General features: G+C 37.4%; 2 protein-coding genes across 3 annotated transcripts; one reads left to right on the top strand and one right to left on the bottom strand.

Moving 5' to 3' along the window:
* The first annotated feature begins 429 nt into the window (after positions 1–429).
* On the top strand, positions 430–7,191 carry LOC131935932 (uncharacterized). 2 transcript variants are annotated; one of them, XM_059292677.1, is made up of 5 exons: positions 430–546; positions 2,038–2,385; positions 4,562–4,855; positions 4,997–5,221; positions 5,698–7,191. In XM_059292677.1, exons 2-5 carry the CDS (start codon positions 2,046–2,048, stop codon positions 7,065–7,067), a joined length of 2,229 nt encoding a protein of 742 aa, XP_059148660.1. In that variant the 5' UTR covers positions 430–546; positions 2,038–2,045; the 3' UTR covers positions 7,068–7,191. The 2 variants fall into 2 exon arrangements, with proteins under 2 accessions (XP_059148660.1, XP_059148659.1); XM_059292676.1 differs by lacking the exon at positions 430–546 and adding an exon at positions 1,887–1,950.
* Positions 7,192–7,438: 247 nt separating this feature from the next.
* On the bottom strand, positions 7,439–15,496 carry LOC131935930 (focadhesin-like). Its single transcript, XM_059292674.1, has 16 exons — positions 15,239–15,496; positions 14,742–14,957; positions 14,326–14,412; positions 14,007–14,126; positions 12,981–13,103; positions 12,672–12,749; positions 12,313–12,484; positions 11,713–11,793; positions 11,260–11,379; positions 11,031–11,146; positions 10,588–10,839; positions 9,839–10,038; positions 9,433–9,610; positions 8,714–8,983; positions 8,136–8,205; positions 7,439–7,891 (listed from the first exon to the last, which is right to left on the bottom strand). Exons 1-16 carry the CDS (start codon positions 15,449–15,451, stop codon positions 7,812–7,814), a joined length of 2,376 nt encoding a protein of 791 aa, XP_059148657.1. The 5' UTR covers positions 15,452–15,496; the 3' UTR covers positions 7,439–7,811.
* Positions 15,497–15,617: the final 121 nt, after the last annotated feature.

The raw sequence follows: 15,617 nt of genomic DNA, 5'->3' as shown, positions 1-15,617 counted from the left end.
AATGTTTATTTCTCAGCGTATATTGTTCATTTGCCATTCATTTTAATTTGCCATGCATGGAGCCATTTGTCTAATATAGCCAGATATAATGGATGGAACACCGTAATTAGTTAGCTAAATTGCCTGGTTATTAATTGCCATCGATCAGTAAACTGAACTTCAAGCTAGCCCACGCTTATACTAGGTGGTCTCATTGATTCCATGCCGTGGATGTTTTCATCTATTTGCCCAGCCCACTGGCCAGTTGCACCGTGCATACACCGCGAGAAAACCGCCAGCTACACACACGGCAAGCGACTAATCGATCACCTGACCCAGCCAACAAACTAAGTGAGGATGGGGCTAAAAATAGACGGTTGGCGGCAACTATGTAGATAGGCTAGGCCACGCTAGGGGGTTTATAGGGCAACTAACTTTACCAGCAAGCTACACATCTAGTTTCGTGCCATGTCTGTAGCAAGCTGACGACTTTACCCACCGTGTTCTAGATGGGTTTTATATTTTCAAGTGATAACTTTGTACTCTCAACGCTGACTAATTAAATAGGTATATCATTTTCACCATTAATTTTATACGTTGACTGATTAAATAGGTATAATATTTTCACCATTAATTTTATACGTTGACTGATTAAATAGGTATATTATTTTCACCATTAATTTTATACGTTGACTGATTAAATAGGTATATTATTTTCACCATTAATTTTATACGTTGACTGATTAAATAGGTATATTATTTTCACCATTAATTTTATACGTTGACTGATTAAATAGGTATATCATTTTCACTATTAATTTTATACGTTGACTGATTAAATAGGTATATTATTTTCACCATTAATTGTATACATTATTTTTTTAGCGCTTGATTATTTTCTAATGAGATAAAATTCCGACTATGATTTCACTCACACTGCGGGGATCTAGATTTAACAATCTCCTCTCTCACTTACTTAATAAAGCATATAGTCAGCTTTTTAATTTATAGCCCTACATCTAGACTTGTTATTCTAATTCGTGTTTTAATTTAATTAATGTGAAGGTTGGTGTTTAATCAGTACGTACGTTTGGGGCGGAGACTTTGAGTGGAAAGGGGGGGGGGGATCCAATTTTTAATTATTTAACAGAAACTTATTTATCTATTTAGTAACTAACTAATGACACAGTGGAGAATGTGAAACCTAATTCGGGTTAAATGTCAATCTGTGTGTAATTCACAAAGACCACTATTTGATTAATTTCCCTGTTTATTCATCACGCTAGGCTACTACACAGGTTATCAGTAGGTTCAGTTATCTGCAGACCTACTTAGTAGGCCTAAAGGTTTTGTGTAGGCTTCAAGACTGTTTTAAGTTAGGCTTACTCGGCTTACTGATATGATTTTTATCTTTGTGTGATATCTGTTTTTTTTATCCCTTTTTTATTCAAGTCCGATAAAATTTAATTTCTCATCAATGTCCTTACGTATGTTTATGAGAAAAAATGGAAGAGAAAAATAAATCTATTGGCCGACATCACACAAAATCGATTCGAGAGAAGATGGGTGGACAGTCAACAGATGTTGTCAATTAACAAAGAGCTCGGTGGATTGAACAAAGGACACTAGCTGTCTATAACCCTGTCTATAACCCTTCTTTCTCTGCTAAACATTGGTGGGATTGGTCAAACAGACAAAGATGGGGCCGGTGTGAAAACAAATTACTTGTGGCAAAACTATAGGAAAAGTATTTTTTTTTAATAGACACAACGCAATTTTAATAAAGCGCCGCCTCTGTCAAACCTCCGCATCTTCGCCCCTGATTTTAATGTCAACATTGTTTTATTTCACACTAAATCGGGAATTACCATTCAGATAAAATAAGCACGAACCAGAAGACGGCAGTAATAAGAATGTCGAAAGTAGCACAAACAGTAAAATTGCCGCCTATTCCACGATTCTACTCATTTGGTGAAACATTATTTCTTCTAATTTATAAATTAGTTTTCGCAGATTAAGCTCCGAGTATTTTTGACTAAGGGTAATGTTTTCTCTCAGGTACCGGGATGGCGGCATTCGACCCCCGCATGTTCCAAATGCACGCGGGGTTGCATGCTAATGCAATGAACAACACACCTCCCAGATACCCCCAGCAGACGACCAACTCCATGCACGGTCAACCAGCCGCTCCGGTGACCCAACAGAGAGCCGGAAGTTCGTCCTCAGACTCCAGACCAAAATCTGGGCCTGGGTGGGAGAACACGTACAGGACTGCCCAAAACATTGGGTTTCCAGACACCAGGCTAACGTTTGGTGAAACGACGGGGGAGTTTCTGGAAGAGCTGGCTCGCGGGATTGGCTGTCCGGTGGAGTTTGTCTTGGTGCCGTTGTTGTCGTGTGTTGGAAGTGAGTATAAAACTGACTTTGACTTGACTTATTCCTTTGTCGCCCTTGAGGGGCAGAGGGCTGCAGCCACACCTCTCCATCGTATAAAATATAGTTTATGAGAAGCGCCGAGAAGGCTATATTTTATAGTATCGTTTTGCTTTGCTCTTAGCCTCAGAATTAAAGTTAAGGTCATAGTTAAGAGAGGATACATGATTCGAAATCTTTGCGGGTTTTTTTTAAGTATATCTGGGTTCGCATGAATGAAGTGAGCTTATAGTGCTAACCATACTATAAACAACTCAGCCAGCATTCCCTCTGTAACAAACACGAGCCTAAGTTGTAACCCTCAACATCAGCACTGTTCACCAACTTATGACAGGCGTTAGGGTGTATTACTCAACTTGAACACTCCTTACACATAACTTATGACAGGCGTTAAGGTGTAACCCTCAACTAGAACACTTCACCCACAGTGAATTTATGACAGGCGTCAGGTTGTTATGTTGGCCAACAGTAACCGTCTTATGTTGGCCAACAGTAACTACCTGTTACAGTAAACGACTGAGTTTAAGTAAGGGAGATGTAAATGATTGTCCCTGAATTTAAGGAGCGAAAGTTATTATTTACAGTCCCCGTGTTTGAAAGTTATCCATTCCTAATTAAATATTTATTGTATCGAAGTGCAACTTAATTACCTAACGCGTTTTTATAAATGTATCTACGTTTTTCCATTTTCGAATCCATTTTCTTTCCAATTAGCAATTAATTTACTCGTCAAAAAATGCAGGTTTACTGTTGTTCATTGAAGCATGACTAATTAATGACAATGACATGTGTACCTGTTTCATTAAAGGTGGGTGTGACTCGACAGTTACAATTTAGACAACTGCGTGTTTCGTAAGCTCTCAGCAATAGGTCAGTAGAAGACAGACAAGTGGCTCGTTTTACCGCACTGTCATTACTGCGGTTTCAAGTACTAAAATATAACAGTGGTTGAAGTTTGATAATATCAGTTAGACGTCGCCCACAAATGACATCACATCAATTATTAGGGAGAGGATCCCGACTTTTTGAGCACGTGTGACTAAGGGGATGGGTGGGGTTAGAAAGTGTGACGTCACTCTTTTGCGTTTAAAACGTTTTTTTTTTTAAACTGCATTTAAGCTGTTATTTAAAAAAAAATACTTTTGTTGGTGTAAATTGCTAAGGGCATTGATCAAATTATGCTAACAATCATAGTATTAATGATTAGCGATGGTTTTATCTTGCAAGAAAACAGCAAGAGCATTATTATTTCGTTCTTCTTGCAAGGGAAACAGTTAATATTTTAGGCGAAAAAATCAACCTAGCTTGGTTATATCCCCTTATCGTACAGAAAATGAACAAATAAATTTTAATAATATAACAAAAAATAGTGGTGGGGTCGCGCGTCAACGTAAGTGTGACGTTATCATAAAAGACTTTTTGTGACCAACACTGTTCACCCTCCCTCTTAGACCTTGTGAACACGAACTTAAAAGAATTATTCTAAAGCTGTTTACGTTCACTACCAGAGGTTTCAATTATTGTATTGGCCATATTATTGGCCTACCAATGTGGCTATTAAAATGTATGCTTTAGGAACAGACGGGCATGGGACATATAAGATAGTCCTTCTAACCTCGGCAGTTGAACTTATGTTGTGATCAGTAGACCTACCATAACCACCCCCTTTCACTCAAGTCTGGGCTGGTGATCGTGGCTCTATCGCTCGACCACGCCGTCGCACGACTAGGCTTAAACTTCAATGTAACATTCTTTGCTTGATTTCTTCTGTACCATCATCAAAATGTGGACGACTAACATTAAGTTGATTTCTTCTGTACCATCATCAAAATGTCGACGACTAACATTAAGTTGATTTCTTCTGTACCATCATCAAAATGTCGATGCATAATGTCACAACATGTGCTGGGTTAACATAACAATACTATCAGCGAAGCTTGTGTAACATAACCATACTTAAGCTGTAAAGTGTAACCTAACGACACTATCAGCGTATAGTATAACAGTAACCATACTATCAGCGTATAGTATAACAGTAACCATACTATCAGCGTATAGTATAACAGTAACCATACTATCAGCGTATAGTATAACAGTAACCATACTATCAGCGTATAGTATAACAGTAACCACTTGTTCTCTAAACCAGGCCTTCTGGGCACCAACACCAGCATACGAGTACACAAGTCTTGGAGTGAGCCGCCAGTTATCTGGACAGTCGTGGGTGCCAACGCTGGGTCCAGACGGTCTGCAGTGGTCAGACAACTTCTGTCTCCCATCCTGACATTACAGGCGGAGGTTCAAACATCTGACAACCGCTCGGGAGAGGGGGGTGAGGACATATCTGCTACGTCAAGCAAACTGTTGGAACAAAATGGAGATTTAGATACAAGTCCAGTTACATCTCACGCAAAGAAAAGACAGAGAAGAGCTCTCTACTCAGGTACGAACCAGCGCCACGTGCTTTTTATATGTTAATTTAAGCCGATATCTAACCACTCCCTAATTCCCTATATCAGCACATAATCCCACCCCCTCTCTTAAACTAACGTCGGATTGAATACGATATTTCCTACACATGCAGGCAACAGGCTAACGCTTGCGATGTTGACAGAGAATCTACAACGAAACTTTGGCCACGCATTTTGTGTGACAGAAAATGTGGAGAATCTCCACGAGAACTTGATGCAGCCCATGACGTCAACTAAACTGATGTCAATAATGGAGGATCTGTACGAAGGACTTCCGCTTGTGACTGTTGAAGATGGCAAGGTTACCACTTTACCAGGATCCTGTTTTTGTTATGGAGGTTGGTTATAAATATAATAGAAGCATTGAAAATATATAAATATTATTAAGCCAGATGGATTTTATGTTATATACAGGGCCTATATAATATATTAACATATACATTAAAATGACTTTCGATTCCTTGTGGGTTATTTATAATTAGTGTTATGTTATATATTTTAAAGAAATAAACTTATGAAAAGGGTACAACTAGGGTGGGTGGGGTTAAAGTTTAAGCCACGGGCAAGTTGACACTTATTGACCTTACATACTGTTGACTTGACACTTTATTGACTTGCCACTTTATTGACCTGCCAATTGTTGTCCTGACGCATGATTGACCTGCCAATTATTGCCCTGACACATGATTGACCTGCCAATTATTGCCCTGACACATGATTGACCTGCCAATTGTTGCCTTGACACATGATTGACCTGCCAATTGTTGCCTTGACACATGATTGACCTGACCCACTTAATGTTTACTGTTGCCAGGTTTTGCCCGCCCCGAGTACGTCGTGTCCCTGATGCTCAAGTCCCCGCCCTGGCTGTCTGCACGTCTGCTCCTCGTCTGTCCCCAGTCGGACGACATGAAAGGCGTCTTTGGTGAAGCCACGGCAAGCAGAGATTTGCCAGAGCTGGTGCAGATCTACTCCACCCTCCTGGACCAACACAAGACACGGAGTGTGTATGTTTTTGATAGAGATGCCGTGCAGGAACTGAGCAGGTTTTTTGATGAAGAGTGGTCAACTGTTTTAAATCAGCTCGATCAGAATGAACATGAGGGAATCATAGGGAAATCCATGGGTCAGATCGTTCGTCTGTGTGGCATTCTTAAAGCCCTAGACAACAGCATTTACTCAGCCATGGAATCTTGTATAAATAAAGAACCGAAATGGGACTGGACTATTGAAAGAGGTACTGTTATAAAAGCAATAACGTTAGGAAAATATTTCTTAGAACAAAAGTTGGCCATGACCTTTATGGTTGGGACAGGATTTTTCAACCAATCGCCAGCCATATCATGTGACCCAAACGGCAGCATGGACAACGTAACAACTCTACCACAGACTGCCATACAGGACATCAAACAGCAGCAGATTTCATTTTTCAGCCCACAACCAAACTCAGCACCCCCCATCAGCCACCCCACTACCCCAAGAACTAGCTTTCAAGAGAACTCAAACATTTCATTAAACAGTTTACAACAGACGCCAAATTCTGCATTTCCTCTAGTGAAGCAAATTGGAGATGTCGACTTCAGTAATTTACCTCAAACAATGACCACAGCAGAGGAGGATGTGAGTGAGATGATGCAAGCAGTGGACTTTGTCCACCTCTCTAAGACACAGTTTGTTGCAGTCCACGGCAGGAGGATCAAACGTCTGCTAGAGTGCTACGATGACGGGCACGGCGTGTCTGCAACTACTGCTGCTCAAAAGTCCATCACCCCGCCTGTCAGAATTGAAGGCACCAACAACCGGCATCCAGCCTGGGCAAGCGCTCTTTTCTTCCAGAAAGTTGCTGACCTTGAACTTGGGAAAGCTGAGCAGGGCAGACACCCCACAAACAGGAAAGTCTGCTGGAGGTTTAAAAGGAAACCTGTCAACGAACTGCTGGAGAAAGATTTGCAGTTGCTGCACTACTTGCGGGTTGAGATGGACAAATACTCCCAGTTTGGCCCAGGGCCATTTAACCCCAACATGCTAGTCAACTCCAGCCTGATGGCCATGCCAGCCATGAACAATTCTAGTCCGCGCCAGATGGGATCAAGTCCCCTAGATGGGAGGATTGATGACGACTCAAACAGCCAAAACAGTTCAAGAAATTCTATGACACCGACAATCAAAACTGAGATTTTCTAAACAGTTGCACATATTTACATGTGTAACATTTACAAATGATAATACTTAATTTTAATATTACTCGTTTCAGACAAATATGTAAATAAGATAATTTGTATTATTTTAATAACAATGTTACTGACATTTTTTGTGACTATATCCCTGTAATAAATGTATTGACAACACAGCAGGTAGAAAAATTTAAAACAATGTGAGAATAGTTTTAATTCATTAAAACTATTATTCATGTCACGGCAATGTATGCTTAATTATTTTCTGTATACCTCATACTCATTAACCATAAAATTATATTTAACCTAAACAAAAAACACTGGTCAAAATGTTAATTTTTTATTAATTGTATTTAATTTTAATATTCAGTACATCAACCATAATCAACAATTCACAAAAGAATTATTTAATCTTCCAGTAATATGAGCAATAATTAAGAGTATTGTAGCCTACATTTTCTAAAGTCCTTCTATAAAGTCATAAATCAAAAATAAACCATTATGTGTCTCTTGTAGTTTATTTATTTTCAATTTGTACATTAAAGGTTTAATACAATTTTATGATGATTTTCTTAAAACTAAGTGTGTCAATTTTTTGTCCTTATCTGCTTGTTTTGAACAACTCACATTACTAAAATTAAAACAATTAAATGTTGAGTTTAAACTAAAAAAAAATAAAAGCAGTAACCAAGTCCCACTAAAAGTTTTCTACACATTTATTCCTAAACTTTACGACAGTAAAGACCACACCATGTTACACATGCAGTAACACAGCTGTTGTCCACAGTGAGGCAGGTCTAAACTCCTGGCAATGACGTAATATGAGAAGGGAAGCTGAAACAAAATTTTTGGAAAAATTTAAACTCTTTTATTTGAAAGTTTAGATTAGCTAGACAAAAAAATGACACAAAAAATTGAATAAATCATACATATTTTTAGGTGATTTAAATTTAACTGTCTATTTGATTTAATTAGCAATAAAAATAAAGACTGGACTAATTTTTAATTAAACACAAGTTAAGTCAAGAAGTGGGAGTTATATGGAAAGCACATAATGTGGTTAAAATGTGTTGCTTACCATATATAGAAGACTTGTCATCAGCAGTGATATCTTTTTGTTTCAACAGTGTCAGGCACCAATCCAGAACCTTAAAACAAAACAAGGTTTCATTACAGCATTTTAGCACCTTAAAACAAGGAAAGGTTACATTAAACATTCTAGCAACTTAAAGCTACGGGAGATTTCATTACAAAATTTTAGCACCTTAATCCAAGGGAAGTTTTTATTACCAAATTTTAATCTCATTGAGCTCAGGTGCTGACCAAGTCAAATTTGTTGACACTAAATGACACTGTATCAACATTTTTATTTGAATTTTAAAGTGAGCTGAATGGTTCACTGGACAAATAGATGACCTTACATAAACCAACAATCCTAAACAAGAAACAACCTACAACAAACCAACCTTTGAAGCTGTACCATCAAAAAGTTTACTAGAAAAATAGATGACCTTACATAAACCAACAATCCTAAACAAGAAACAACCTTCCACAAACCAACCTTTGAAGCTGTACCATCAAAAAGTTTACTAGAAAAATAGATGACCTTATATAAACCAATTCTCCTAAGTAATAAATGACCGTACACAAACTGACCTTTGAAGCTGTACCATCCCAAGGCTTACTGGCCACAACACTGATGACAGCAGGCAGAAACTTGACCATGTTACAATACAAAGTGCCCAGCGCTGGTACAGATTTCTCTTTCTCCCCCTGCTGTGTGTGTACATCTGGTGTACACACAAGGTTGTCCACACACGATTCAAACAGGTCAGTACACACTCCCCACAGTTCCAGCATGTGGTAGTGTGGGTAGGTCAGAGATAGGGCAGCTGATGTTACTATAGTCCCTATGTAGTTGATGACCTTATGTGAAATAATACAGAATGATATTAAAACTGTAAATTTCTTACTATAGTCCCTATGTAGTTGATGACCTTAAGTGGAATAATACAGAATGTATAATATTAAAACTTTAGATTTCTTACTATAGTCCCTATATAGTTGACAACCTAATGTAGAATAATACAGAATTATATAATGTGAATACAAACTTTAAATTTCTTAATATGGTCCCTATATAGTTGATGACCTTTTTAACAAAAATACAGAATAATTTGGATACAAACTTTAGAATTCTTAATATAATCCTTATTTAGGTTGAATGTAAAGTGTAAACTAAATTAAAACATAATATTAAATTTAGATGTAGGTCTAAAGTCCATCAATATTTTATAGCCTAATAAAAAATAGCTTTAAAATGTATCTATATGATACTAAAAGATTTTATTTATTAAGACAAATAATGTTTTTACCGTCTGCATGGGTGGAGCTGTTTCTGCTAGTGGCATGGCGCCAGTGACCACTGTCCGAGTGTGGCCCAAAAGTTCCAGAAACCACTGTTCACGAGTCTGTAGTCTAGAATATTCTCCCTTGTGTTTAGAGAAGTTGACCAGACAATGGGTCAGCAGCAACATACCAAATCCCTGGTCCCTGGGGAGGGACAATCATGTAGACAATTATTGTGTGTGGACAATCATTGTGTGTGGACAATCATTGTGTGTGGACAGTCGTTGTGTGTGGACAATCATTGTGTGTGGACAATCATTGGGAATCTATTTTTATCGTTCTTTTTTTTACATAAACATCTATGATTAAACTACTTTAAAAAAATTAAGAAATTATTTTTTAAAAGTAATAAAATAAAGAACTGAAGATTACCAGTAGTCTGTGTTGAAGGATGCGTCTATCATGTGGTTCAACAAAGACAGAGACTGCCTGCCAGTGGCCACTAAATGGCACCTGACAAATGAACCTTTGACCTGTGAGGAGGCATCAGCAAAGTCTGCCACAATGATAGAATCCATGACCTCATCAGGCACCTCAGACAGACATTCAGACATTAAATTTAGGATTGGAACCTGAAATACAATTTTGAGAGACATTCAGACATAAAATTTAGGATTGGAACCTGAAACAAAATTTTGAGAGACATTCAGACATAAAATTTAGGATTGGAACCTGAAACAAAATTTTGAGAGACATTCAGAAATTGAATTTAGGATTGGAACCTGAAACAAAATTTTGAGAGACATTAAATTTAAATTTAGGATTGGAACCTGAAACAAAATTTTGTGAGACATTCAGACATTAAATTTAGGATTGGAACCTGAAACAATATTTTGAGTGACATTCAGAAATTGAATATAGAATTGGAACATGAAATGAAATTTTGAGAAACTTCCTGACAATACATTCACAATTTGAGCCTGAAACACATTTTAATTCCTTAAACATCCAGAACATCATAATACATTTCTTCTCCTCTCCCTGTACAAGCAATGAAGTTTGTCTTTTATATTTTTAAAACCATAACTATTTAAATACATTTTTATATAAATAAAAGTTGTAATTTATATATAAATAAGAGTTCTAAATTTAAAAACAAATACAAACTGTGACCATCTTACATCAAATTCATTGGGCAGTAGAACATACAGCTGGGCAGTAAACTCATACAGAATCAGCGTCACTGCCTGGGGTGGGTTTAACACTGCCAGAGCTTTCTTCAGTCCTTTGAGAAGAGCCAATCTGACCAGCCTGTCTTGGTTGTCAATGAAGGCAGGCAAACAGTTTCTCTCTAGGTGAAGTTTGAGCACAGACGGGGAAACTGTTTTAATCAGGTCTGGCAGGCACACATGGACTGCAGCTTTTGTGGGGGGCTGGGGGAGGAAATTATATACAGCTGGAGATTGTTTCAGAAATTTAAATAATCCATCATTTATTTTAACCTATAGGGTTATTTGTAAAACTTTTTTACGATAGCTAAATAATTTTAAACTTGGGTAAGATTACACCTATGAAGACTATAACTGTCTTTGAGATTGAATTGTGACAAGACTGAGTACTCTACCTGTAATGAGGAGAAGAAAGAGGGAGCTAACCAAGAGCTCATAAACAAAGCAGCATTAGGGGATGATTGCATCTGTCTTACAGCAACTTGAAGACTTAAAATTTTCACTTCTTCTCCTAAAACAAAACAAATTATCAAATACTTCATTTTTATCTTATCTATAACAACAGCAAAACATTCTTCAATTATTTTTTTTGGCAGATTTAAAAGATCGATGTAATAAATATACCATAATTAATTCTCATAAAAGGTGTCAACATGGCGGCCCAGTTGACAGCAGGAAGTGAACTTTGAACTTTGATGGCCTGTAAAGCAGCCTCAACTTGCTGGATCAGGCAGTTGTCTGGTACTGAAATATAGAGAAATATAAAGCTAATTTCAGGAGACTTCCAACAACAATAAAGCCCAACAAAACAACCAACCATATAAACAATATAGTAGAATCAGTTTGTAATGTTAACACCATAAAAATAAAATGCCAATGGATTGTTTACAGTTTAAAAAATAAAATGCAGATGAAATGTTTATAGTTTAGAAAATATAATGCCAATGGATTGTTTATAGTTTAAAAAATACAATGCCAATAGTTTATAAAAATTACAATGCCAATGAATTGTTTATAGTTTACTCTCATGACTAAGTTCATCAAACTGGAGTAGCAAGTATAAAAATGTCAACAAACCAGATCTTCCAGCTTCTACCAGGAAGTCAAAGAGAGCCCTTATGACACTCCAATCTGGCAGGTAGCTGTAGCTTGTTGGCACTGAAAACATTATTATTTGAAAAGTAGGTCCAATGTTATTATGGTACAATCTTTTTAATAGAATTGTTATATTATTATTTAAAAGCCTTCCATACTTCTTTAAATTTTGTGTACAAGACATGATGTTCCAGGTGTTAAAATATGACCAACCTGAAGATTTACTTTCTCCCAGGTGTTAAAATATGACCTACCTGAAGATTTACTTTCTCCCAGGTGTTAAAATATGACCTACCTGAAGATTTACTTTCTCCCTGGTGTTAAAATATGACCTACCTGAAGATTTACTTTCTCCCAGGTGTTAATATGTGACCTACCTGAAGATTTACTTTCTCCCTGGTGTTAAAATATGACCTACCTGAAGATTTACTTTCTCCCAGGTGTTAAAATATGACCTACCTGAAGATTTACTTTCTCCCAGGTGTTAAAATATGACCTACCTGAAGATTTACTTTCTCCCAGGTGTTAATATATGACCTACCTGAAGATTTACTTTCTCCCAGGTGTTAAAATATGACCTACCTGAAGATTTACTTTCTCCCAGGCTGCTAGCAGACAAATGTAGATGCCCCAACATCCACGCTCCAACACTCTGGATACCAAGATCACTGTGTTCACTGACTATTTTAGTCACTTGGTTAGTCACTTCTTTCACACTGACATCATTACTCTGTAGCAGGGAAACACCTTGAACCTGTTTACAGTAAAATAAAAGAGTAGGCCTAATTTTTGTAAGTCAAAAGTCAATTTTTAAAAAAAATTAAATTTTAGTAGTTTATAAATTGCATAAATAGGACCACTATAAACATTTACTCTATAAAGCAGTTAAACTATTAAGTGATGAAGTGATAATAAAACCAGTTTAAAAAAGCCAATCTTACAGTAATGAAAGACTGCTCAGATCCGATGCTAGCTAACAAGCCAGTAAGTTTGGCCACTTTTTCTAGGGGCGCTAATGCCTGTGAGTGATGTAAAATAACATTCAGATAAATTCAAGTTCATATATATATGATTAAATAACAATAATAGTTCAACATTAAAATTAAAGCGATTAAAGTAGATTTTGTCAAGCCCTAAAAATAATCTTTAGTTATAGTGTAAATAAAATACATTGGGAGATTTATTGTCAAGTGAAATAACACCTCATTACAGAAGAGTTAAAGTAATATTTCTGTGACAGCTGTGTGTACCTGATCAGAGACATCTTTCACCCAGGCTGTGATGGCATCTCTTCTAGGCTGTACAGCTGACAACATGCCCAACTTACACAGTGTGTACATCATCAAACCCAGGGCTAGACAGATACCAGAGTTCTGCAAGAAAATAACTGACACATTGAAAATTAACTCCTCAAATTGAATTAAAAAACAGTTCTGTAAATAATTTTCTATGAAATGCTCTCTAAAAAGATGTCCACAGAATCAAGTGGTTATCTATATATATAATTCTCTTCTGGGAGCCGTTGGAAAACAAGCTGCAAGCGCGCCTTACAGTCCCCTCTCTTCCTCTCTATTGCTACCATCCCCCACCCCCCACCCCCTCACATGATCTGGTGAGCTGTGGTTCGCGCTGTTTACATTTTACAATCATAGAGACGGGCTTAGTGACAGCTAATAGGGGCAGATAATTTAGTTTGAAACTATTTTCAACTTAGGGGAGGTAACTAAGAGGAGGCTGCTTTCACGTGGGGGGGAGGGGGATTTAGTGTTTTTAAGCAAATATTTTCAGTGGCAGTATTGGCACTGTCGAATTCACAAATTATGAATTACTGAAAAGTAGAAAATAAAACAACTAAATAGCGGCGTATGATACGCAGCGGGTCGGCTCGTTACTTATAATTAAAAAAGATATTTAAATTATCATTTCATTGCTATGTATCAACAGGATTGTGTAAACCTTCAGAAATATAGTTTTTTCTAGTGCTGTTTTTTATTTTTATTTAAAAGAACTATTCAGAAGCATACCTCAGATGTGAAAACAGAACATTCTGACTAGCATATGGCTATCAGCTGACTAGTCCTGTTTTTTTTATTCAAAAGAACTATTCAGAAGCTAATAACCTTAGATGTGAAAACAAGATATTCTGACTGGTATTACCAATGTTCTTGTACATTCAATATGCAATGTGAACATTGATTATGGCTGGTACAACTGATCAGAGTGCTGGCTACAAGTGCTTGCATGAAGAAATACAAAAATACTTGCTGAGAACTTACTTGAGGATTTTCTTGATGTGCCTGCTGCAACTTGTGTACAATCTTGACAGCTGACTCCTCAGTGTAGCTGTTACAGGCACACAAAGAGCTGGCAATGCTGCTCACAGCAAAGCTAAGTGGCTGATTAATACAACACAAACATTAGTCTCATCATCATCATTCCTTTGTAGCACCTGGGGGGCAAAGGACTGCAACTACACAATATTAGGAGTTAAATCTAACGAGTAAGATATTTTATACCGGGCCAGTAATGTCATTTGACAGGGACATTAAAGCTCGCAAATAAGGAAAAAATGGAAATGGAATGGATAGGGCATACCCTGAGCAGGGGAGAGGATAATATCGTGAGGAAAGCTTTAGACTGGAATCCCCAGGGGAAGGAGAAAGTGGGCAGGTGAAGGAAATCCTGGAGGACAGTAAAAGATGAAGCAAGGGCTGCCAGGCTTACATAGGCACAAATAAAGAAAGCTGCTCAAAACCAAGTCTGATGGAGAGGTGTGGCTGCAGCCCTTTGTTCCTCTGGGGCCACAAAGGAAAAAGTCAAAAGTCAGCAATGTCATTTAAAGATACTAGCATACTAATTTGCTCAAGCAAGTGGGTTTCTTAAAAAGTGAAACAGAGACAGACTTATTGTTTACATTAAATGATGGTGAGATGATGTATCACCTATGTTATATTAAAGAAGATGTACTGGATATATATAATCTGTTGCATTAAAATTACTAGAAGACGTACCGCATAGGTGGCATCATCCACTGCTGTCTTCAGCCAAACAGGCTCCAACTTCTCCAGAATATTTTTAGCATGAACTTTGGACTCAATTTTTCCTTCAGCACAAAGTCCACAGATGGCCAGCGCCAGCCCTAGAACACACCCAGTTCTGTTCTCTGCCGTGGCATCAAGCACAATTTCCTCTAGTGCTGCTAGTGATTTCCACACAGCCAACATGCCCTGAAACAAACAGTGTGTGTTATTTACATATTCATATTACATAAAAACATTAAAGTTTCTTCAAATCCACTGACTTACAGCAACATAAAAACCATTCACATTATTAATAACACAATAATTCAAGTGTTTACAGTATTAAACTGAATCAAATCAATCTTGAGGAATTAAGACACAACCTTACAAACAGATTAGTCTCAGAAAACCTACTTTGCTTCCAGTCATCTCAAATCTTGAGGAATTAAGACACTACCTTACAAACAGATTAGTCTCTAGAAACCTACTTTGCTTCCAGTCATCTCAGAGAAATGTTCCTCAAACAATCTCCCCAACAAACTCCCCAGTGCTAGACTGTTACACAGAGCCATGACAGGCGAGTCTAGAGGCTTTGGTCCACTGGATAAATGACTAGAAAATGTATTGAGCAGGGAGATAACTTTTTCTGTCTCAGTTGATGCAAATATCTGGGCCAGCTGAGAGGCGGCCAGCCTGGCCATGGCACTACACAGAGAACTTGGTGGAGGTCTGTCATGAGAGGTTCTCTGGTGGATGGCAATGGTAAACAACAGTTAAACAAAAGTCAAACAGTATACAAACTTTTCTTTTAGAATATTTGTGTTGGGTATTGAGTTAAACAACCAGTTTAACAGTAATACAAACTGT

Source organism: Physella acuta, unplaced genomic scaffold, assembly GCF_028476545.2.
Source record: "Physella acuta isolate Inbredline_101_S28 unplaced genomic scaffold, ASM2847654v3 ptg000164l, whole genome shotgun sequence".
Taxonomy (NCBI): domain Eukaryota; kingdom Metazoa; phylum Mollusca; class Gastropoda; family Physidae; genus Physella; species Physella acuta.
Note: the sequence above shows the minus strand (reverse complement) of the source record. Positions and strands in the feature narration are given on the sequence as shown.